This window comes from Choloepus didactylus, chromosome 5 (genome assembly GCF_015220235.1).
Source record: "Choloepus didactylus isolate mChoDid1 chromosome 5, mChoDid1.pri, whole genome shotgun sequence".
Lineage (NCBI taxonomy): Eukaryota > Metazoa > Chordata > Mammalia > Pilosa > Megalonychidae > Choloepus > Choloepus didactylus.
Window position 1 is genome coordinate 153,553,656 of NC_051311.1, and position 25,153 is coordinate 153,578,808.

The 25,153-nt window shown below is 44.1% G+C and overlaps 1 protein-coding gene across 1 annotated transcript in view; it reads left to right on the forward strand.

Moving 5' to 3' along the window:
- Positions 1 to 6,183: 6,183 nt before the first annotated feature.
- The window catches only part of VOPP1 (VOPP1 WW domain binding protein), a 122,607-nt gene continuing 103,637 nt past the window's right edge, over positions 6,184 to 25,153 (forward strand). Inside the window, 1 exon segment of the mRNA XM_037837160.1 lies at positions 6,184 to 6,417. Coding sequence (XP_037693088.1) covers positions 6,364 to 6,417 — 54 coding nt within the window. The 5' untranslated portion in view covers positions 6,184 to 6,363.

Genomic DNA, 25,153 nt, shown 5'->3' on the forward strand with positions numbered 1-25,153 from the left:
AATAGGTTCCAACCTAATCAACACTAATACATCTGCCCACGCAAGACTGCATCAACGATAATGGCATTTTAGGGGACATAATACATCCAAACTGGCACACTGATGTTCATGGCAGCATTATACACAATAGCAAAAAGGCAGAAACAATCCAAATGTCCATCAACAGATGAATGGATAAACAAAATGTGGTAGACCCATACAATGGAAAACTATTCAGTCATAAGAAGGAAGTTCTGATACATGCTACAACATGGATGAAACTTGAAAACAACTTGAGTTCTGTTGAGTGAGACATGCTAGAAGCAAAAGGATGGATGTTATATGATTCCATTTACATGAGTTATCTAGAATAGGCAACTTCATAGAGACAAAGAGCGGACTAGAGGTTACTAGGGGGTTGGGGGAAAGGAGATTGTAGAGTTACTGCTTAATGGCTACAGGAGTTTCTGTCTGGGATGATGAAAAGTTTTGGAAATAGTGGTGATGGTTGTACTACATTGGAATATAAGTAATGCCACTGAAGTGAACACTTAAAAATGGTTAAAATGACCAACTGTATGTTATATATGTTTCACTACACAAAACAAAACAAAACAAAAAACTGAGAAGACCTTTACCCAACTCTCTCTTTCGCCTTACCCTGTGCTGCTTCCTGTTTAAGACATTGGAACATGCCTGGACCCCGGAGACATTTGTGCTTGCTCTCACTGACCTGCTCAGTGTAACATAAGAACATAATAAACAAGGGGAAAGTGGTGGCTGGGTCCTCCCAGAGCTACTCTGAAGCACTTACCTCTTCTCCTTGCCATCCTGAAAGACTATGAACTTAATCAGGAGAGCTTTCTATTTAAACATAAGAAAGAAAATAATCAGTGACTGCTCAGTGCAGTGACCTTCCTGGGAGACAGAGAGGAGGAAAGTGGCACTAAGGAACTGAAGGGACAGAGGAGATATAAGTCAGGAGCTATCAAATCAAGACAAGCCACCAAGGAGCACCTGTGATAAATGTGCACAGCTCCTCAGAGACCCTTAATTCAGACTTGGGCTTCACGGAGCACCAGGGGGCTTCTAGAGGGCGGGGAAAGGAGGAAAGACTATGCTTAGGATTTGTCACTGCTTTAATAGCACATCTTCCGGTGGATGATTGAGGTGGATGATTGATTTTATTTGCTGGATTGTTTCAAAGGTTCTGATAACCAAACTTTCCCAACACTTTAAACTTTGCACCAGAGTAGATATTGCAATGTAGATATTGCAAAATCAGCAGAGGAGCCTTAAGAGGGAATTTAGCAGAATGTAAAACTGAGGTTTGTAACACATACTCCATACTCCTAACCACCCCTGCTCCTTTCACTTCACTAACATACTCTCCATCCCTTCCTTTCTTAAATATTTGTTCTATGCCTCTTATTGTGCGTGACGTCTGCACTGGGTTTAAAGGATACAAAAAATGAATCTGACATATGTAAGCAGACAAAGGGATCTCAGCTTAGTTTTGAGTCAGGGTAAGAAGAAGAGAGTACAGAAAAGTGACATGTCAATATTGTGGCAGATAAAAGCTATATAGGAGAGAGGCACCAACTGAACAGTCATGTCTCTTGCCCCTTGGAACCTTCTAGAAGACCCCATCTGACTGCAGTGGACAGATCTGGCCCTGCTGCAGGTGGCTGTAGGAGCAGGAGGCTCTGCTGTGATTGTCAATGAAATGCAGGCAGGGAACCCTTGGAGAGGAGAGGGAATGTGTGATATGTTCTTGCCTGGCACTCTGTGATACCAGCTTGTCTGATCCTTTAAAAAACATGCCTGAGGCCTATGGTGCCAAACACGAATTGAGGGACATTCCCTCCCCAGTAACACACAAAGCCAGTGAAAAGTAGGGCTTTGCAATTAGTGGGATGCTGGAGATTTAAAACCCCGTCCCCAAGCGATGACATACAGTGGGGCATTAACACATCTACATGCTTTTTTTTGCTTATTGATGTGCCTCTCTGGAGGTATCACCATGAAGTTACAGAGGAGGGTGTCCTGATCGTGCAAATGTTTTCCTGTTCACTGCTCTTGAGGAACACATTAGTGCAACGAGGATGGATGGGCTTTGGAGCCTGATAAACCTCCCTTCCAATCTAGCACTACCTTCTACTAGTTAATAAGTTTGGGAGTTACTTTTTCTAACTCCCGCTGCCCGCAACCACAGTGCCTAATCAGTGAAAAGGTGTATGTTATCTATTTTCCAGAGTTGCTGCCCCATTAATATCTACATTGTATACAAAGGGTACTTGGGACACAGGATGTGATCTTTTGTTGCAAATTTCTCCCCCTGACTGTAATGTCTAATAGATTACATTGTTTTAATAAATTTTTTAAGAGAAAAGGTATAATAATTGGCATTGTCAATTACTGACATCCAATGGAAGAAAAAATTAGAAAATTAGGGCTAGCCTTGCAATGCCAATCTCTGGAGTGTCGAAACCACCACCAATTGCTCTGATTATACAAATCCTAAAATCTTAATCTTAAAATCTTAGAGGCATCACTGACCAAATCCTTATCTCCAAACCTCCACATTCCTCAACCAATCTTGTCAATTTTTCATTCACAAATTCTCTTGGGTCAGTCAGTTATTTCCCTCTTTCCCCCTTCCCACAGCTGTCCCCTTAGTGATGGACAAAGGTTCTCATGCCATTGATGGATAAGACTGCCATGTAGCCATCCTAGCACAGATTTCAGCTTCTGGCCTTGTACTCCAAAAGCAGTAATCAGACAAGTGAACACATCGGAAGTGTGGGAAGGACTGGCTCATCCCAGCCCTGATTTTTACCGTGATGACCCCCCTCATCTGCTAACTCTTTCATCCCAAGACAACCCTATCAGGTAGGCATTTATTGCCCCCATTTTGCCGATGAGCAAACTAAGGCTCATAGTTGAAGATTACCTGGAAAGGAAAGGGGCAGAACCAGCCTTTAAACTTCATCTCTCTCTATGGTTTGTAAATTTGTGCTGCTAACTGTTTCACAAGAAAACCTTGTCATCTTTGTCAGTTTTCTAATGCCTGTCTAGTTCTTATACAACACACACACACACAGACACACACACTTTGTAGAGCATTTAAGATAACCCTCACCAGTCCTGTCCAGACAGGCATCATTCATTTTTATGAGAAGACATTAAGCCGTCCTCTCTGAGCTTGTCATTTCATTTACCTGAATGGGTCATACCCTCTGGCAATTCACCTAGAACAAGCTTCCTGTGATCCAATTCCTGTTAACCCTTCAGGCGACATCCAGCAGGTGTGCTGTGCCTGAAACCTCACTTGAGGTTTTGCAACCTTTTTTATCAGAACATCCTCGTCTCCAGCTTCCCACACCCTTGTGTCAGGGTCAATCTTCAGAACCTCCAGAATCTCGCAGTCTCCACTCCTAGTACAAGTCACTTCATCTCTTGGGTTGTCACCAACAGTCTCCTCACTACTCTTGCCCTGAGCCCTTTCCACCCTGCCTCTTTTCCACATGGCAGTTAGAGCGATCGTTTTAAAGCATAATCCAGATTGTGTTACTTTTCAGCTCAGAATCCTCAAGTGACATCCCATTTATCTCAGAATTAAATCCAAAATTCTTACAATGGACCATAGGTCCAGGATCCACTTCCCCTTGGAATCCACTTCCCACTACCTCGCTGGGGAACAGCCACACAGATCCTGTCTTGAAGTTTCCCAAGTGACCAGCTGCCCCTGCCCCACAGTCTCCAGGGACAACTCTCCTCTCCCCACAATCTCTGCTCCTGACAATTGACCCCAGGGGCCTGGTCTGATTCTTCTGCTTTCAGAAGCACTCAGCCCTACCTCCCAATTGCTTTACCCAATTCAGTTTTCCTTCTGGCATTTACCACCATTTGACATATACGCATTTACTACTTTACTCTATCTGTCACCTCTCACTAGAGTGGAATGTACAGGGAAAGGGCAGCTACTTTGTCTATTTTATTCCCTGCTATATCCCAAGCGCCAAGAATAGTCCTGGCCCAGAGTAGGCACAGATAAATATTTGTTGAATAAATGAAATATGTGTTCATTACTTACATAGACTCCATGTAGAGGAGAGCTGAGTTCTGCAAGGGAGAGAAAGGCGGAGGAGGTCAAGCCCAGCCTCACCTTAATTTGCTTCTTTTGGCAGCACAGAAGGCCCAGGTTCCGCGGCCTTCCCTCCTCATGCACAGCCTGGGGCAGAGGATTTCTTGCAACCCCCAATAATACCCTCCCTGAAAGCTGATCTAGCAAATACAAGTTTCTTTATCTTGTTACTTTTTCAGTGATATCTGTGTGCCCTTGTGGATTTGTGCTCAAGGAAACAGCCTGGCTGGCCATCCTCTTACCCCATTATCCACCAGGCCAAGCAGCCACCACGTTTAGGGGCAAAAGGGCATACAGAGTTTGAAAAAGCATTGTCAATGTTACAGTTTTATGTTTTGAAAAAATATTTATACAAATTGCAGTAAGTTTAACTCGGCAAAACAATCTTCTCTGGTGGAGATACAAAGGCGGGAGGGGGATTATGTGATGACATTAGTATATGTTCAAAATGTTATAAAAATATAATTTGCATCTCAATACACAGTGAACACGTGCCAAAGTTTTATTTTAACCGATTAATGAGAGAAGCAGGAGGGTGACAAAGTAGCATTGGAGAGAATACAGGCAATAGAAGTATATACAGCCAGTGAAAGAAGGAAAAAAAAAACCCTCTTGGAATGAGATTGATAAATTAGAAAACTGGTTGAAATTCCAACTTTAGCAGGGGTCATTCACATTTTTACAGCATGAGATCATGTTTATGGCCACTGGGAAAAAATTTGCATCTATTTATAAACAGATGCTTAGCTTTCTACAAGTGAACCTCTGCCCCTAAAGAGTTGTAAAGTGTCCTAATTAATTGTAAATAGTAAGTCAAATTTACTAGAGTCCACTGGCCCTTGGCATGCTTGTTAGGCAGAATCCTAGCATTACAATGAAGACCACAGTCATCTCTTCAGTCTTAGTTGTAGGTTTTGGATGTTTTCTAACAGGGATAATCTGGTGGCACATGTACCAAATAAGTACGTTGGTTGAAGGCTGGGAAAGGGTTTGGGACTGACTTCAGGTGGCATCCCTCTCCATGACCCTCCTCCCCCCATCTCTGTCACCAGTAGCTTCATGATCTTTATGCTCTAGTTTTGTATTCCCTCTTGTCTCTGCATCATAGTTGTTTAAGTGACTATCTCTCCATAAACACTCCAGGCACAGAGCTTTCTTGTCCATCTCTGCATCCTCAGCTTCCAGCCTAGGGCCTGGGACATCTTACAAGTTCAATAAATTCTTGTTCAATAACTGCATGATTGGGGTGAGATCTGAGCTGACTTGTGAAAAAATGTGACCTAGAGAAAATGGGGGTGCAAAGGCGGTTCCAAGCCGGAGGCAAATACTGCAAACTCAAGCAGCCTCTGCTTACGTCTGGAGAGTCTACTTCAAGAAGGGGCAAATTGCCATGGGGTCCAAGCGGGGCCAGGCCGGGGGATGTGGGAACAGAAAGTACTTTAGGCCCAAATTCTCTGATATCTGAGTGCGACAGGAAAGTGGCTTCCCTTCCCAGTCTCCCTCGCCATTTGGCTGTCCTTCCCTGTCACACGTGGATAGGGTACATGGCCACTGTGGTTCGCAGGAACCAGAGGGAGACTGAGGGACTTGGTGCTTCAGGCTGCGAGACGGAGAAATGGGTTTACCTATAGCTATCTCCCTGCAAACAAGCTTCACTCCGCGGAGACTTTATTTCTTTTTAAAAACCCTTCCTGACAGGCGGGTATCCCTGGGGTTGGAGACGCCTCGCAGCCCCTCCCCAACTCCCCCAGCCCTGCGGCTCCTCTCTCCGCTCCCGACTCTTCCACATCCTGGTGTCGAGGGCCGGAGGGCGCCTCCCGGGCCCAGAGCCCCACGCGCGGTCCCGGGCGTCGCCACGGGCTCGGGGGCGGAAGACGCGGGGAACCGGAGCCGCGCCCCAAACCGAGCAGCGCGCCGCCGAGTCTCCCGCTCCTGGAGCTCGCGGGCGCGCGTCCAGGAGGGCGTGTGGGTGGGAGCGCGCGGGCGGGGCGGCCCCGGGGGCGGAGCGAGGGGCGGGGCGGGGCGCGGTGAGGGCTGCGGGGCGCGGTGAGGGCTGCGCGTCGCATCCCGGCTCCGGGCCCCGCCGCCTTGCGCCTCCCGCGCTCGCCGGCTGGGGTTGGAGCTCGTCGCGCGCGTCCACGGTGCCAGCCAGCCAGCCAGCCATGTGGGGGACTTGCCGCTGACCTGCGTCCGTGATCCCGAAAGCCGGGCGCGCCCGGAAAGGACGCTGAGGAGCCATGAGCCGCCTGCCCGGGAGGGTCGCGGCGCTGCTGCTCGGGCTGCTGGTGGAGGTAGGGACCCGGGCCACGGCGCCCGGGGCGCCTCCCAGATGCGCTCCGGGATCTCGAACAATGCGGGGAGCCGAGGGGGCGGTGCAGTTCGAAGGCGCCCCGGGAGGACCATTTGGGAAAGCCCGAAGATCGAGCAGCCGAGAGCCACAGCGCCCGGACCTGCGTGTGTCCCGGTGATTTGGAAGGTGTTTAGGGACCCTGGTGGCAGGGAGGCTGGCTGGCCCCTCCCCTGCTCCTCTCTTTTCTTCCCCTCTGTCTCCACCATCTCCAACCCGCCGGAGAGCTTAGCGCTTGTGCTGCTGGCTTGCGTCTTTGTTCGCAGCTCGCCCCCCACCCTCACACCCCCTCGAGGGGCCCAGGGTCGTCGGGTGGGGGGTACAGGGGACCCTGGAGCAGCGCAGGCGTGGAGGGTCCCGGGTGCCGAATGGCTCGGGGTTGAAGTGGGTTGGCCGGGGTTGGGGAGCAGGGCAAGCGGGCGGAGGTGAAGTTGGGAAATGTCACGGGAATGCCAAGGAAATACCAGGCATGAGCAAAAGGAGGGAAAATTCCTGTTTATGAAAATGAAACAGAGTCTTCAGATGCGAGAGGAAAATTCCACGTAGAGCTGGCGTGTTGGATGTGAGGAGCTGAAGCCAAGACAGGGAACTTGTTGAGCCGATTGAAGTTGGAAGCGCCGGGGAAATGACAGCCAACCCTCGTGGGGCCCGGGGCTGCCTCGGGGTGGAAAGTCGCACCCTCTGATGGAAGGCCCTCCCCTTCTTGCTAAAGCGGGTTCTTTTAAAATTGGAGTACTGTAAATGGGATTCTGGGGTGTAGGGTCTGAATGGGGGCTTGTTCCAACTCAGTTTCGTTATTTTGATGGAAATTTGCATTAATTTAATGAAGTCAAAGTAAATGGGTAATGACAGGTAACTCAGGTCTCTTTCCGTCCTTTCTGTTAGAGTGTGTTGTGAAACACTTTCCTCTAGAAGGCGGAGGTTAATGCTAGAAAAGGCTCCACGTCCTCTCCATTTATTAAAAATAATTGTTACAAAATGTTGGGGGCGGGGTGGGGAGGGAAATCTTAGCCCTCCTGAAAGGACGGATAATGGAAAAGTTTTCTCCTTGTCCAGGCACCGCCAAAGCAAAGACTTCCTGTTTTTGTTCCAGACATCCCTCTGGCTTGGTATTTAATGTTTTTGTGGAGTGCCTTTCTGCTTGCATTCTTTCCATTTGTTCAGATTTTGAAAACCTTAGGAATCACATCCCCTTGGTGACTCACCAGGGAGAACAACGAAGTGAATCAGAGACCATGATTTACATAAAAACAACTGTGGGTGTGCCCTCATGCCTTTGTACCTAGGGCTGCAGGTCCCCCTCCCCTTTTATTTTTTACATCAAAATCGATGAATTTCTTTACATTGCCTCCAATCTGTTTGTGTTCCGTTATCTTCTCCTGTTACGTTCCTGTGCTCTGTATATAACCTAGATCGCCTCCGGAATTCACTTCTTTCAAAATAGCTGCTTTGTTGGATAGGAATTGGTCATCTTAATACAAGTCATGACTAAAAGGTTGACACGATCTTAAAAGCAGAACTCTGATATAAAACTAAAACCCGAGTGTCTGAGATGATGCCTTCACAAAGTCAGACATCTGGGTGACTGGCTATTTTGGTTTTCAACTGGATGTGTGCGTGGTAGCCCACTTTTAAATGATGATTCTCCTGAGCCCTTATTTTGCCCACGGTGCAGAAGACTCTCTTTCAGGAATTAAGGGGATGTCTTTATAATTCACCGTATGGAGCTTTCTGGCTGAGATTTGTATCTGTCGTGTTGTAATCTTAAATGGGTTGCTCTGAATCTGTTTTATCAAACAGACTGCTTTTGAAGTTCCGAATCACATACACAAAGGTTAAATTACAGTTTGTTCCTGGGAGGAGGCAAACCGTTGTCTTCAAGTTGAGTGGCTACAAACAGTTGAGGGAGATCCTGGAGAGCTTCTGACTGCCAGCTGCAACCTGGGACATGCGTCTTGGTTTCTTTGTTCTGCCTGAGCTGGTTTCGATGTATAAATTTGTGGTGTAGTGTATCATAAAACACCTGGAGTGCAGTGAGCCCTCGTGGCAGTGGTTATTGTGTTCTCCTCTCTTGTCTCCTACGTACTCTCCTCATCCCAAACCACCATGGAATTGCCCGGGGAGTCTTCTATGCTAGGGAGAGGCCCTTGAGTAGGGAGGGAATCTAAAAACAGTGTTTCAAGAAGGACTTACCTCCCCTGCCTTACCATCCCTTTCTAGAAATTTACTTTCCTGTTAGACGTACAGACTCCATGCTTATTTTTTATTCAGTACATGTTTAGAGAGTGCTTACCCTGTGCTAAGCATTATCTTAGACTATTTCTGTATACTAACTCGTTAATGCTCATAATTATTGTTTAGTCCTGTTTTTCTTTCAGTTGGGAGATGATAAATAATTTGTACAAAGTCATACACCTGTCAGATGTGAGGGGCTTGAGATTTGACCCCAGGAGTTCTGGCTACAGTTGGTGCCCCTCACCGTCTTACTCGGCTGGCTTTCTAGCTACAGTGTAGACAGAAGCATGTAGAGAATGGGCACATGGTATATGCTGAGGACGATGGTGGGCTTGGAGAGGCTTGCATTCCATAAAACAGGTAAACCCATAGAATGCCCCCTAGGATCTCAGTCACCCTCCCTTAGGGACCACGTAATTTATCATCCAAACAATGACGCTTTTGCAAATAAATCGAGCGCTGTTGATAACAGTGCCTGGATGGCAAGCTTCAACGGGAATCCCTGGGTATCCAGGCCAGGGCTTTTACGTAGGAACAGGCCACTGACCATCACTTCCCAAGGGCGGGGAAGGTTCTTGGAAGCTCATTACTCCAAGTGACCTTTCCTGTCTGTTAACTCTGAGTTTCCTATGAATTTCATAGGAAGCCAGTGAGGGCCCTTATTTCACCTTCCCCTTCCCAGTTACTCTGTGTGAGCTGGGTAAGTCTGGGGATCTAGGCGATGAAAGTGGAAGATGTGACAGGCGGCCACAGGCTCTATAGTTCCTAGGAATAGGGGAACCCCAAAGCCTTTTTTGGCTCTTACAGCTCTCAGGTTCTGTTCCACCAGCTGGTGGATGTGAGATCCTGCCAACAGCCCCAGGCAGGGAGAATGAAGTTATTGAGCATCTCCTAGTAGCCTGGGTGAACATAATTCCCGGTGGCCTTCATTGGGCCGTGGCAGCAGCTTAGAAACCAAAAGAAAAAGAGAGTTCAAACCATCCTGTGTTATAGTTGAGCTTGGGGAGTAATTACGCCTTGATCATATACACCTCCTCTGGGTTTTCATCAGAGTGAGTTGTTTTTAGATATTGCCACTGGAGTCTCTTTCTAGAGGTTAGGTTGTTGACACTTTTGAAATATAGCTAGTATTTGTTTGGAGGACTCTGTTCTTCAAGTGAGCCCAGAAAGGTTTATGCAGGATGCACTTTAGTATAAAATTCCCCAGCAGCAAATGCTGCTTGCAGTTGACTGAGGGGATGGACTCTTGTGAACTGGATCTTTTATTGAAGGGCCCAGCTTTCATATCTCTGTAGTTCTTTCTGATCCTCCCCTTGAACCAAAAGCCAGAAACTTTTAAGTGAGGGTGCTGCGTGCTTCAAAGGTGTTCGGCAAAAGAGCAGCCCTCTGTAGGGCTAGGAAAAGGGGAGGGTCATCTCTTAGAGAGAGCGCTGGAAAGTGAACATTATCTTGTGCAACGGGGGATAATAAGGGGATAACTAAATATCTTTCTAAAGACGTATGCTTTGAGGCCTGGGAGTCTGGAAATTAGAACCAAGTTATCTTTAAGGGCGTTTTTTGTCTCTTGCCAAATATTTTTAGTGCCCTGGAATTCCAATGCATGTGGCAGCCCTTGGCTGCCAATTTTCTGAAATAAAGCTTTTCAAGCCTCCCACTCTTTAGAGTTTTTAGAATCTGAGCAACATGCAATTTGAATGAAAAAGAAACCTGTAGGGCCTTTGCTATCTTTGGAAGCTCCACGGGAGGGTGGATGCTGATGGGTGAGAAGTGGCAATGGTAAATGGGCAGGGTGGCAAGTCTGCACTCTTAAGATGGTTGCACCTGAGTCCAGGTGTGCGTGGGGGAGGGAGAGGGCCAGGGGCATGGGAGCCAGACCTGGGTCTCTAACTGGCCTTTGTTTTCTTTTGGCTCATGCATTGCTATAGAGGATGATTGGGGGAGAAACAACTCTAGAAAATACTTGGCCAGGACAGGTTTAGTGTAGTGGACAGGGTTGGGGAAGTAGCTATTGGATTACCTAGCCCTGGGATGGTGAGTCATTTTGGTAGAAAGCAGTTTTCTCATTGTCTGTCAAACAGGCTTCTAGAATGTCATCCTGTCTCGAGGTCTGTCTTGATGATGCCTCTTAGAAAAGCAACCCAGTGCCCCTCCTAGGCTACCTCACCCTGGCCAAATCCCCCCGGTACCCCCATACCTTTTACTTCCCATCACAGGAGCACTATAGGGGCAGGGATTTTGCTCCGTTTTGTTAACTGAAATGTCCCAAGCTCCTAGAGAAGTTCCTGGCACATAGTGGGAACTCATATTTGAATGACTATATCAACCAGTAGTGGCCCAGGAAGAAGGAGCCGAGTGGGTCTATAGCAGGTGAGAGGATGGTGATTGATTAGCTATGGATCCCCCAAAAGAGGGGAGAGGGTACCTGTGCTAGGTACTTCTGGACTTAGAGCTAATCTTCGGTACAGCTCCAGTGACGGAAACTCCTTTTATCTCAAGACAAAGTATCAACTTCTCGGTAAACTCTGATTGTTTCTCTTATATGGAGGGGGAATGTCCCCATCGTTTCAACCTGGCCCCAGTTCTGTAGTGCAGGGTTCTTCAGAAGGAATATAATTACAAGGATGGCCCCTCAAACATCTGAACACAGCTGTTATAGTCCCCACTAAGTGTGTTCTTCTCCAGGTTTTATTTCCTTCCTGTCACTCCTCTCTTGTCGTGGGCCTTGAATCATTTCAGCATCCTCATGACTGCCATTTGAAAACTCTGCTGAACTGGAGATTTTCGCTGGAAATCCTCATTATCTAAGAAATAATTGGTCCTAGAGAAAGCCCCTCAAAAGTGAATCTACTTAAAATGCATTTCATAGATACTAGTTTCATAGTTACTCAAATTTTCATAGCTACTAGTGGGAAAAAGTTTGAGACTTTATTTTGAAAAATAAAGCCAAATTGTAAAAATGAAAGAGTGTTTTATCTTCAGTACTCAATTTTAGAATTAGAATGATTTTTTTGGGTGGGGGTGTGTGTGTAATTTTTCTAATAAAATTCTGTAATGTGTAATAAGTTATTCTTTACTTGATATTGGACTTGACTGCCATGATCATAATTAGAGTTTTTTTGTTTGTTTCTTTGTTTAAATTTAATAGATTTTATTTTGAAATAAATTCAGTCTTACAGGAAGAGTTGCAAAAACAGTACAAACCCCATACATAGAACTCCATCATACCCCGACCCCCTCCCCCAATAACCCCGATCCACCACCTTTAACATCCTGTCACACTGCCATTTCTTTCTTTCCCTCCCTCCCTCCCTATCTATCATCCATCATCTATTGCTCTGTCCTCTGAACATCTGTGAGCAAGCTGCACATATCTTTGAACAAACAATATAATTCACATATACCTTTCCCATGGACAAGAACATTCTTTTATGCAATCTCGTTAAGCTCAGCTAAGAAGTTCAAGAAATTCAACATTGATACAAAGCTTACTTTCTATATTTCATTTTTGTGTGTCTGTGTGTGTGTGTGTCCCATCTGTGTCCCTTTGAGCCTCCTCTCCTCCATCCTCAGATCCCATCCAGGATCCTCCTTGGCATTTAACTGTCATCTATTTAGACTTTTTTTTTTTTTTTTAAATTGTGGAAACATACATATAGCCTAAATCTTCTCTTTCCACCCCCTCCCTAGCATTCCATTAGTGGGATTAATCACATTTAGAATGTTGCAATGCTATCACCTTCCCACCATCCATTTCTAGAAGTTTCCCTTCACCCCAAACAGAAACCCTACTCTCATTTCTTAACTCCCCATTGCCCCTTCCCCCACTTCTCGGAACCCCTACTCTACTTTTCATCTCTATGGTCATATTCTCTGATACTTTCTTTGTGTTTACCGTGGGGCTTAAATTTAACATCTTAAATCTATAACAATCTTGTTTTTCTTTGATACCGACTTAACTTCAATATGACACATAAACTATGTTCCTATACTCCATTATTCCCCCACCTTTATGTAGTTCTTGTAAAAAGTTACATATTTTACATTGAGTCCAAAACCACTGATTTATCATTACAGTTTATGTATTTTAGATCCTGTGGGAAGTAAATAATGGAGTTATAAATCAAATATGCAGTAGTATTGGTATTTATATTTACCATGTGATTTTTACTGGAAATCTTTATTTCTTCATGTAGTTTCAGTCAATTGTTTAGTGTCCCTTCCTTTCAGCCTGCTCAACTCCCTTTAGCATTTCTTATAGGACTGATTACTGGTGATGAAGTCCCTCAGCTTTTGATTATCCGGGAATGTTTTTATCTCCCCCTCATTTTTATCCTTCAGGTGTCTGTGAATTCTCCAAGTCTCTGATGGTTTTTGACTTCTATTTGTATTTCATTGTGGTCAGAGAATGTGCTTTGAACAAATTCTTTTTTTTTTTTTAATTTATTGAGGCTTGTTTTTATGCCCCAGCATATGGTCCATTCTGGAGAAAGATCCATGATCACTAGAGAAGAATGTGTGTCCCGGTGACCTGGGATGTAAAATTCTATATATGTCTATTAAAATTTTCTATATCTCTCTCTCCTTTCTTTGTTTCTCCGTCTGTAGGGCTTCTGTTAGTATCTGAAGTAGGGCAGGTCTTTTATTAGCAAAATCTCTCAGCATTTGTTTGTCTGTGAAAAATTTAAGCTCTCCCTCAAATTTGAAGGAGAGTTTTGCTGGATAAAGTATTCTTGGTTGGAAATTTTTCTCTCTCAGAATTTTAAATATGTCATGCCACTGCCTTCTCGCCTCCATGGTGGTCGCTGAGTAGTCACAACTTAGTCTTATGTTGTTTCCTTTGTATGCGGTGAATTGCTTTTCTCTTGCTGCTTTCAGAACTTGCTCCTTCTCTTCAGTATTTGAGAGTCTGATCAGAATATGTCTTGGAGTGGGTTTATTTGGATTTATTCTATTTGGAGTTCGCTGGGCATTTATGCTTTGTGTATTTATATTGTGTAGAAGGTTGGGGAAGTTTTCCCCAACAATTTCTTTGAATACTCTTTCTAGACCTTTACCCTTCTCTTCCCCTTCTGGGACACCAATGAGTCTTAAATTTGGACGTTTTATTTTATCTATCGTATCCCTGAGATCCGTTTTGATTTTTTTGATTTTTTTCCCCATTTTTTCTTTTGTTCTTTCATTTTCTGTTCTGTGGTCCTCGAGGAGGCTGAGTTGTTCAGCTTCCTCTAATCTTGTATTATGAGTGTCCAGAGTCTTTTTAATTTGGCCTACAGTTTCTTTAGTTTCCATAAGATCTTCTGTTTTTTTATTTAGTCTTGCAATGTCTTCTTTATGCTCTTCTAGGTCTTCTTTATGTCCTTTATATCCTGTGCCATGCTCTTGTTGCCTGTCTGTAATTCTTTGATTAACTGTGCCAAGTACTGTGTGTCTTCTGATGTTTTGATTTGGGTGTTTTGGTTTGGGTTCTCCATATCGTCTGGTTTTATCATATGCTTTAAGATTTTCTGTTGTTTTTGGCCTCTTGGCATTTGCTTTACTTGATCCCTAATTTGACAGAACTGCAGCTTGGTAGTGTACACTTTCTCTAACTAACCAGCAGGTGGCGTCCGTGAGTCACCTATTCTCCTCAAGTCAGTTCTCCCCCACTTTGTCTTTGTGGTGTGTGTGGGTCTGATTCGTGTGGGGTCCAATTGGTGCACAAAGTTTGGGTGTGTTGCTGGTGCTGTCCGCCCTGAATGTGGGGTGTGTGTCTGGGTAGTTAGGCAGGCAGGACAGCTTTAATAATCAAACCTCCCCGGTGTTCCTCGAGATTTAAAGCTGTTCTCTGCCGCTGACCCACAAGTCCTTGGTATTGGTGTAGGTTCCCTGGGATTTCTGAGTGGTTCCCCCTTCCCTGCTGTGCTCTTCCAGGACCTCTGCTGAGGGAGGGCCACGCCACGTCACTAGTGTGCACCGGCCCGCCAGGGGAGCCCTGGGTAGCTGGGCCATGCAGGGGTGCTCCCAGCCCGCTTCAAAGATGGTTGAATGGGAAGCGTTAACTTCTGCCTTCTCGCACAGCTCCGCCCTCCCAGCTCTGGAACAGTCAGCTGTGGGTGTATTAAAGGCCACTGTCCATGGCCGATATTGTGGCTTGTGTGTAGTGCTGCGGGAAAGATTCCCCGTCACACTGAGTTTCTTGGCGCGGCTCTGGGCTGTGGGTCTGGCCCCAGGCAGGAGCATCCCCTGCCTGCTGGGGAGATGGCTGCAAGGAATGTGTTTTTTTTCTCCTTTTGGCTCCTCTCTGCTCCTCTGGTCTCGAGACAATCAGCAGCGGGTGTGGGAAGGGGTATCCTCCACGCCAGACACTGAGGTGTTAGCCCAGCCCGCTCCCGCCGTGCTTCACTGCGTGACTCTCCCCATCGTATCTGCAGGCACTCCCGGGCTCTTTTTTTAAAGAACTAGTCCATCTCCAAACGGCAGCCCACCCTTTCCCCACACCACAGCATGGCTGCGGGACTTTCAGCCGACTCACTCACTCGTTTCAGAATGCAAGCTCCTGGTTTCACCAAATGAAGGTTCCCTGTGGATTTAGCAGACCTTGTCCGGCTGGTGCATCACTGGCAGTGGTGTTCTGGGTCACTTTCTGGTTTTTAGCCAGTATTTTTCACAGAGGTGTTTTTCGCCCTGTCTCATCTAGCCGCCATCTTAGGTTTTCCTCTGTTTGTTTCTTTTTAAGAATTACTTATTCTAGCCATCAAGTTTCCTCTCCCCACAGCCTCGCTAAGTCCTTTTTATTAAAATCACTCCATTAGGCAACTGTTGGGTCATCATTTATTAATGGCTTACCTGCTAGACTCTTTTGTCACTTTCACTGACTTCATCAGGTACCATGTCTTTGTGAGATCTGCGAGGTCATTTTGCCATCCATTGCTGTGGGGTTCGTGTTGCCCTCTCCCGTGATGAGAGACTGATTATGGAGCTGATGGTGTTAGGTGAGTCAAGGTTTTTGCATGCTATTTTAGCTGTAGTGAGTTGAGTGGTGAATATTTTTTGTCAAGAAGGTTTCGACTGGTGACAATGTTGAATTTTACGTGAGCCCCGTGATCCTGGAACTTCTCCACAGCTTGACCAGACTTTAGAGAGTCTTCTCCTTGTCTGTAGGCCTTTGAGTTCCCTCACCCTGCCCTTGCAGAATTCAGAGAAAACATGTTCCATGTGTCTTGGACAGTAGACTCAGGAGATAACATCACTTCACAGATACATCTCATTGCTTGACTTTGCCCTCCAGGCCTCTTCTATTAGCTCACCTCAGGCCTTGAAACCTCTCCTACCCTCTGCTTCAGGGAGTTGAGTCCGCTCTCTCTTCCCTATTGAGATAGCCTTCTCTCTCTCTCTCTCTCTCTCTCTCAGTTGAGTCCGCTCTCTCTTCCCTATTGAGATAGCCTTCTCTCTCTCTCTCTCTCTCTCTCTCACACACACACACGTACACACACACACACACACACACACACACAATAGCCTCTTCTGGTCTCTCTCTCTTTTCTCTTGCGTATAACTTTGTGTAAAGTCATCCTTGCCTATTTCACATTGTCCTCTGCAATTTTTAATTTGGCATTGGCCTCCAGTGGCTTCCCTACTGGGATTTATTTGAACAATGAGGACATTGTTCTGTGGGTGTGGTCTGACTAGCACTGTCACTACCCTTCTTGGGACTTTCTTTCTAGGCAGATAAGATTAGATTAGTCCCCCCTTGTCCTCCACGGCCACAAGATTCACATTGAGTGTGCAGTGATACTTGTCTTTCTAACCTGTGCTGCTGCTAACCTATAGCTCCCTGCAACACTTGTGGAGCTGTTATGTATTTTTCATGCTAATTTGAAGACTATATGCTGGTTCCAATTATATTTCCCATTACTTCATTCATTTTATCTTCTTAAGCCTATCAAGAGCTGCATGAATAATGTTTTTTTTAAAATCCAGTATCCTTTATGGTTTTGTGCCACCTACAGATTTGATTATCATGCCATTGTTGACTTTATCCAACTGATTAATGAAAATGATGAACAGAGGAGAATCAAAGATGAAGATCACCATCTGGGTTGAGATAGATGGCTGAGATTTTTGACTTAGAGAATGGTGATTTCAAAACCAGAATTCAGGTTTAGATGCTGGTTTTGAAGAGTTTGGTTGTCTGCCCTTGGTGAAGAGAGATCCAACAAAGGGGAGCCTAGAACCCAGGATTAAGATATCTAAATTTGGGAGTTCTCTACTCAAAGATGAAAAGAAGACTCTTCTCAAATACTGCAGAGCAGTCCAGAAGAATAAGACTCTCAGAAGCTATTTGGGGATTAGGAAGCAGTGACCTTTGCTTGCTGGAGTTAAGGAATTAAGTGGCAAATGAAGGCGGGGAGGCAATGAATGTAATTAGATTATTTCAGGAAGTATAGCTGTGTACTTCTAAGCTTGATAGCTGGATAAGTAGAAAATATTCAATACAATTCTTTAGCTGGAAAATGGTTAGTATAGTCTTTCAATAGCCAATAGAGGGAAAAAAAAACTGTTTATTAAGATCACTTCACTCAAGCAGCTTTGAGTTATTCTGACCACGAAAAAGCTCTTGTTAAAATAACTTGCTGTTGCTCTAATCTCAACAACAAAAACTTGTTCTCAGGAACTCTCCCAGTGTTGCCTGCAGTAAAATATAAGGGATGTAACCATATGGTCTCATAATCAGTACCTTGGAAAACAAGCCTGAATGAGGGGAGAACCTGAAGATAATAAGGAGATGCTGACCAAACAGCTTTCTCTCTTGTATTTTTTTTCTTTCTGCTTTCTTCTGGCTTCTGGCCATTTCTTTGTCTGTTTGGGGTTATAAAAACCCAAATAATTCTTCTCACTCTGAACTGCTCTTGGAAAGCTTTTTTTTTCCCCTCCAGTTCCTTGTTGATGCATCTTCAATAAACTTACTTTCTCACCAAAGCAAAGAGACTTGTTTCTCTGTTTGATGTGGGCTCAGGTGGGCCTGACTATTTAGAACTGTGTTTTCTAACGGTAACAAGCTCTTGCCAAGAGAACAACCAGAACAAAAAGATACTTTCTTATAAATCAGGTTTGAAATTGATCGATTGCTTACTTGAAACATAGGGGAAATCAGGGTGGTGGTGAAATTTCTTGTTTGGATGGTGATTTTGTTTTACAGAACCTCTGTTCCTTGTGGATGGGCTGGAGTGGGAAAATGCCACCCTTGGAATTTAACTCTCTGGCACACGTAGGATGAACGGTTTGTGAATATTGTCAGTGGTTCCCAAGCAAGGCCCTGTGCCTGGGTTCCCTGCCATGGTGGAGACGGCACATCTGGAAAGAGGAAGGGTCCAAGGTGCCTTTTTGTTTAGAAAGTGTGCTTGCTTGCCCTTTTAGTATATTTGTGACTAGATTAAGAAGAAATTTGGCCATTGGTGTTCAAAACAAGAAGGGAAAGGAATGTTACGATTAATGCTATCATTGGCTCTAATTTCTGCCTTGGGTAAAACAATAAAAGGGTCCAAATGATCCCTCCCCTACTGTAGACGCTCTTTGAATACCTGAGCAGAGGGCAGGTAACTTACGGACTTTTAATTGACTGGGGGTATGGAGTAGTAAAATCTTTTGGTCTTTAGCTGGCCTTGGTTCCTTTAATGTTCGGTGTTTTGTCTCAGTGCTGCCAATAGAGCCAAAATGTGACCTCACAAAGAGTGGGCAGAGTCCTAAACCCTATGGAGGAGTGTGATTGGAGTGTGATTGTGTGTGTGTGTGTGTCTGAGGTTGATGAGTTTACATTTGGAGAAGTTCCTAGTTACTACCTGGTTCCTTATTCCTTTATGTGATACAAAAAAAAAAAAAAAAAATACGATATGGGAATGCTCAGAAATGACTATGATTTGTTAATTTTTTTGGGGTATGGTAGGAGCATATTGGAAGCAATATAGTTATTTTAGGATATTTGTTTTTCTTATTCCTTTGTTTTGTTTTGTTTGAAAATTTTTTAATTTAATTTTTGATAAATAAAGTTAAAAAAAAAAGTCAGAAGAAGGAAAGTGTGTGGAGTGATTGTAGCAAAGTCTCAACAGCCTGAGGGAGTCTTTCTAAAACACCAAGCCTTCTCTCCCTTAGATAAAATCTCTACAACCTCAGCTGGTTGTTGCCTTCAACAAGAATTCCACTTCCTGTGGCATGCCTTAGTCTTTTCAGGAACTGGCTTCTCTGTTTTTTATTTTTTTAAACTTATTTCTTGTCTCTATTCCCTGGACACTTTTCTCTAGCCCAGAGGTTGTCGTATTTTTTGCTTACATTCTCTCAGGTAATTTTCAAAAATGACGTACTCCCTCACATATTTTTGACTTGACATGTATACTTTTTTATCATCTGATTTTAAACAGTAGCAATGGATTTAATCTCATGTGTTATAAAAATTGTTTAAAATCAAACTAATATCACTCTTTTAATGTATTCAGAGGAATCTAAACCATTAGCAATTTGATACCAATTATCACTCATTTAAAAATATGCAAAGAGGTTCTTCTCTAACACTTGGAAATTTAACAGGTCTTCCCTTTTCTCTTTAAATGTCTACTTCCATTCTACTTTTCCCACAGAATTTTATTCTAGTGAAATATATATTTATGCTTAAAAGCTTATTTTTGTTCTCTCATTCTTTTCTGTAACAAAAATGTACCTATATTAATTTTCAAAAAATTTCCTCGAATAACAGTTAAAAGGTTAAAAAATGACTAACAGATTATCATTGCAATTATTATTGTATATTTGATGAAAATACTACAAATATATTAAAAACTGATTATTATTAAACAACAACTATACTTTTTAGTAGAAATAAATTTCTAAATGAGACAGATGAGGATTTTTTCCAATGAGTGCATATATCAGTGATAGAAATGGAAGAAATTTCATTACAACAATGTCACTCAATTCTTTGAACTTCTGAGTAATATACCAAAGCCTGAGAGCAATCTATGATTAGCTCATCTTTCAATTTAATTGAAAGCAAAGAGTTTGAAACTACCTGAGATGCAAAGGTCTGTGTCCACACTGGTATTCGGAATGGCCTGAGATTGTACTCCGGACGTTTTCTGGGCCAGCGCATCCTAGTGAGATCAGGAATGGGCGAGAGGTGAGGGAAGGGCAAAAGTGAAATGGGGAATGGGAAAGGACACCAGTACAACCGCTTCACCAGCGTATTGACCAGGGCCTGCTTTTTCAGGCAAGTCAGTGTTAGGAAAGAGGACCCGTGGGAGCTGAAGTATCCCCTTAGAAAGTCTTTGGTGCTCCCAGTTGACTTCTCTGCCATTCTCAACCCTGACTGCACAAAAGAATGGGGAACTTTAAAAAATTACTTGCATGTGGGTCCCAGTTCAGTCCAATTGCATCCAGATATGTAGGAGTGGGCACCTGGATTTTTTCAGGGATGCTTGGTGCTTGTGATGTTCAGACGAAGACTGAGTGTCAGTCAGCTCAGCCAGGGTCAGTTGTCTGCTGAGTCCCTGAGGACATTACTCTTCCTTTGCTTGTTTTCCCTTCCTCTGACCTTTGGCATTTCAACTTCGGTTGTACTTCAGGACCCCCAGGTGTGATGTCCAGGACGCGTACTCCATGGGTCCCTCCTCTGTGGTATTAAGTGCCCTCCGTCAGCAGGCTAGTCCCAGGGGTCCTTTGCACAGGTATCTTAATTACCTGTTTGAATGTGTGAGCCTGTTAGATCTCAAGCTCCTGGAAGACTTGCCAGGCCCAGGAATGAAGGAAGATTGTGGCAGAGGCAGAAGGGATGGGATCAGGAGCTTGGACATAGGGGTTAGCCTCAGAAAAGGGGAGGGGAGGGTTTCTCACTCTGGGAATAGAGAGGTGAGCAAGAGGGAAGGACACGTCTGAGGTGTAGTGGAGAGAGGGTGGGGCAGAACTGGTGGAGTATCCTGGGACTTTTCATTCAAATAGGTCATGAGGGTGAGCTGGAAAGGATCTGAAATTCAAAAATGGTAACGATATGAGAGAGCTGGTGTGGTCAGGACCAGCAGGGAGCTGCTTCCCCATGCAGCATGGGTGAGGTATAGCCAAGTGTCCTGGCTTGCCTGCTAGCAATATTGCCGAAACAGAGGAGTGGTTACTCAGAAGTAAGAGTTCTAGGGGGTTATTGTTAAAATGGTTGACATAGGGTCATTGCTGGAGTGAGTGAAATTAGAAGTGGGTTGTTGGTTTGGAAAATAAAGAGGCAAGGTGGTAAAAAGCCAGAGTCACCTGGAAGTGAGGTGGGGTATGGGACAGAGCCAGTAGATGTGAGCCTTCAGAAGGGAAAGTGAGGATGTGCTACAAGAAGAGAACTTGCTATGAGGTTTGCATTTGTTTCCTATTGTTGCTATAATAACTTATCACAAATTTAGTGGCTTAAAACAACACAAATGGATTATGTTGCTGTCCTGAGGTCAGAAGTCCTCAACAGGTCTCACTGGGTTAAAATGAAGGTGCTAGCAGAGCTTCTCCAGCCTCAACCTGCATCCCTTGGCTCATGGCCCCATCCTCCATCTCTGAAGCCAGCAGTGTAGCATCTTCAGATCTCACACTCTCTTGCCTCCCTCTGCGATTTATAAAAACCCATGTAATTAATTGATCGTGGTGATGAACGTACAACTATGTGATGAACTGTGAGCCACTGATTGTATACTTTGGGTGGATTGTATGGTGTGAATATATCTCAATAAAATTGCATAAAACAAGCAAACAAACAAACAAAAAACCTTGTAATTACATTGGGTCCACCTGCATAATCCAGGTTAATCTCAAAATCCTTAATTTACACATCTGCAAAGTCCCTGTTGCCATATTAGGTCACATATTCACAGATTCCAGGAATTAGGACATGGACTTCTTTGGGAAGGGACTGAAGGCCTTATTCTTTCTGCCACAAGGTTGAAAAAAAAATATTGCTTAAAACATGTTATCATATATCACTGTTAGGGAAGGTTCTTACCCTCCATTAACACATTAAGGGGTTATTCTTTAGGATGTTTATGTATGCAGTTCAGAGCCTTGCTGAACTGGGCAGAGAGAGGAGGCGAGTGCCACAATTTACTGCAGTTTATTATGGGATGGAGAGAGGATTAATTGTTATGGGTCTTAGGTATGTTTCACGCTTTGATTTTCTTGGTAGAAAGACCCAGTGGAAATACATGGTGGTTTTATTAATAGCTCGTCACCCCTGGAAGCTGAGATTCACCTCCGACTTTTCTGAATTGCATGTGATGATACATCATCGCTATGGAGGGGGCTTTCTCTTATAATGGAAGCCTAGGATAAAATTGAGATTTTAGGTTCCTTGATGCTCTTGAAGCTTTTAACCACTTCCTCGTAGAAAGGAACTGGTCTTTAAGGTCAAGATAGCTGGGCTCTGGTCAGCTGAGCTGGGAGTGAGAGGCTAGCCTCTGTCCTCCCTTGTGGGTCTGCCCGGCATGCCCAGGTGTTTCTCTGATGGGTGCAAATCACACTTGTCCCATGAGACTGAAAGTGGGGTGGCTGCTTAATTCGGGGTAGATGTGATTCCTTTCAAAGTGCCAGAGTGACCTGATGATGTTTTTGTCAAAGCTGCCAAGAGTGCACGTAGGTTTACATGGTGGTGCTTGCCACAACAAAAATTGGTAACTTTTGCTCCCCCCTTCCCTTTTGATCAGAATTCAGCTGTGTGTTTAGTTCCTCTTTTGGAGATGGTTCAGCATGTCACTGAAAACATCATCCCAGAGGTTGACGAAGACCAAGAGAAATCTGTGATGTATTTGCAACACTTATTGACCTGGCTAAGTTGTTTATGTAGTGTGAGCACAAACATAATTAATACAAGTACGTCTTCAGAAGAAGATCTAAAGTAATGTAAAACTTTTCAGTGAGGCTTGCTCATCTCTAATATGGAATGTTGTTTTCCATGCTTTCCTCTGCTTTCTCTTTTGTTTTTTCTTGAGTCTGCATTATTAGTGCTGAAAGGTCTCCAAATACTAAAATAGCCCCTTCTTTGCCAGCCTTACTAACGAAGCCAGGGGTTTGTACCAACCCTTTTTAGCCTTAGTATATTTTAGGCTGTAGTCTGAAGTCCTTACTTCGTGGGAGTTTTGACTACTAGGAGGACAGGATAGGAGCATGGGTGGATGGATGGATGGATGGATGGATATGGAAAGAGGGGATTGCATAGTGCATTGGACTCAGTCCATGAAACCACAGCTCTTGGGAGGTTCCAGAGATGCCTGGAAATGGGCACTCAGAGAGATTTCCAAGGCAGTAAGGTCTCTTCACTGACTAAAGCAGCATCTACCATCCAAGCACTCGTGCATATATAAAAAAGCTAGTAGGTGTGAAACATGTACATTATTTGTATGAGTTTAAATTTAGTTCTCTGGGGGAAGTTGAAAGTAAACATTAAAAAAAATATGAAGAATTTTCTTATGCATCTCTGCCTATAATGCCCCACAGAGTACTTATTAGACTGTATTGATCTGGATGCATTCAGCCCAGAGTAGCAGGAAACCCAATTCAGGTGGTGTAAACAGGGAGGACATTGATTACCTTGTATGGTAAAAAGTCCAGACACAGGGCTCTGTTTTCCTGGGGCTGGCTCCTGTGGTGGTTAAGGGTTTTTCTCACTTTCACTTTTGCAGTCTCTGGGGTTTGGTCTTGTCCTTGTGGTTGCATTGTGAGTTGCAGCAATTCCTGGCAACCCGCACACATGTCAGTGCTCAGAGGGAGAAGAGGCTGTTTTTCCTTCCGAGTGTCTCTCCTAGGAAATGGATGCACTTTGTTCTTTGATGGCCAGGTCATATTATTTGATCTCTTTTTCCTCTCCATATTTCCCAAGGGGACACTCATTTTGGGTGGAAATGGTGTTAAGAATCAGCATTTTCAAATTGACAGTTAAGCCAGTAATTCTGATACAACCAGATATGGTAACCGTGTTGCTAGCATATGAAGTTTTTTTTTTTTTTTTAATGTATAAAAAGAGAACTTGCTATTTTTTGAAAATAGTTTTTTTTTTTTTTTTTTTTTGGAACCATCTTGAGTATTTTTTTAAAAGAGTTTCCCAACATTATTTCATTTCTCCACATTTGACAATGAAGTGGGTGATGTTATAACTAGTACTTATTTTTAATGACTGTTCCCTATGGGCCAACCACTGTTTTAAGCAGTCTACCTTTAACTTCCACAGCACCTCTCTGAGTTCCGTGCTGCCGTCATTTCATTTTTCAGATGAGCAGACCAAAAGAGGCTACAGGAGATCAAGTAGCCTGCCCAGGATTTTCTACCTGAAACTGGAACTCAGACCCCAGCAGACTGACCTCAGCGTCTGTGTTATTAAATACTGTGCTTCACGCCCCGCACGCCCCCCTCCCCCACCACGTTTATAAGTTTATATAATCATAGCATTTTTTCCGTGGGATTCCATGACAGCCTGGCCTGGGAGAAGTTCCTGGTTCATGTTGTGTTTGGCATTTTGGTTGTTAGAGACTGAGAAATTCAGCCATGTTACCTTATGTCATGTATCTTTCTTATAAATAGAACGTGGAAATTTGGAAGATGAGAATTCTTGGCCCATAAAATCCAAAAACGGATGGACAGGCTTGAGGAAACAGTGTGTTGGGTCGGCTTTGCAGCCTTGGTCTTGCCAACAGGGCTGAGCTCCTGCCCTCACCTCTCCCCCTGCTGTGGGATCCTGTAGGCAGCTCACCCTTATCTGCCTGATGCTCTGTGCCTGGGGTGGGGGCAGCTGCCTGGGAAAGAATCTGCAGAGATTCCAGGAAGAATCTGCAGAGGTGCTTGTGAGCACATTGGCTTTCTGTTCTTGAATCCCAGTAAGCTGGGAGGCTCCTGGCTGACAAACCATCTTCTCATTACCATATACAAATGATTAGAAATGATTAGGAAGGGAAAATCTGTGAAAAATCTTAGAACACATGAAAAAAAACAGACAAGTGGATTTTTTTAATGACTCTTGGGGTTATTTACTTACTTTTTTTTTTTTTTTCTTTTTTTAAACCAGAGCTCATTGAATGGAAAACTAAAAGAGTCCTTATTTACTGTCTGATCCAGTGCAGACAGTCTTTATGTCTGTAAAATTATAGTCTTTGGCAGGCCTTTGTAAGAACAAATTATGTAAGTGAAATCTGATTTTTTGTTTAAAACTTATAAAGAATTATGTTCCTAGCCAAGGGCATGCTGCCTGTGTAAAAAAATAATTGACACTACGATTATATTTAAGAAGAGGGTGTGGGACAGGGAAATGAGGAGGAGCCTGCCCCTGAAGAGCTTTTGATTCTTTAGGGCTTAGGAAAAGGGCCAACAGGAACCACATATTAGATCAAAATGGCACCACCACCATTAAAAGCCACATCGTTATCCAGCATCTGAAAACCTGCATTCCTCAGTGACCCTTTTAGTACCAA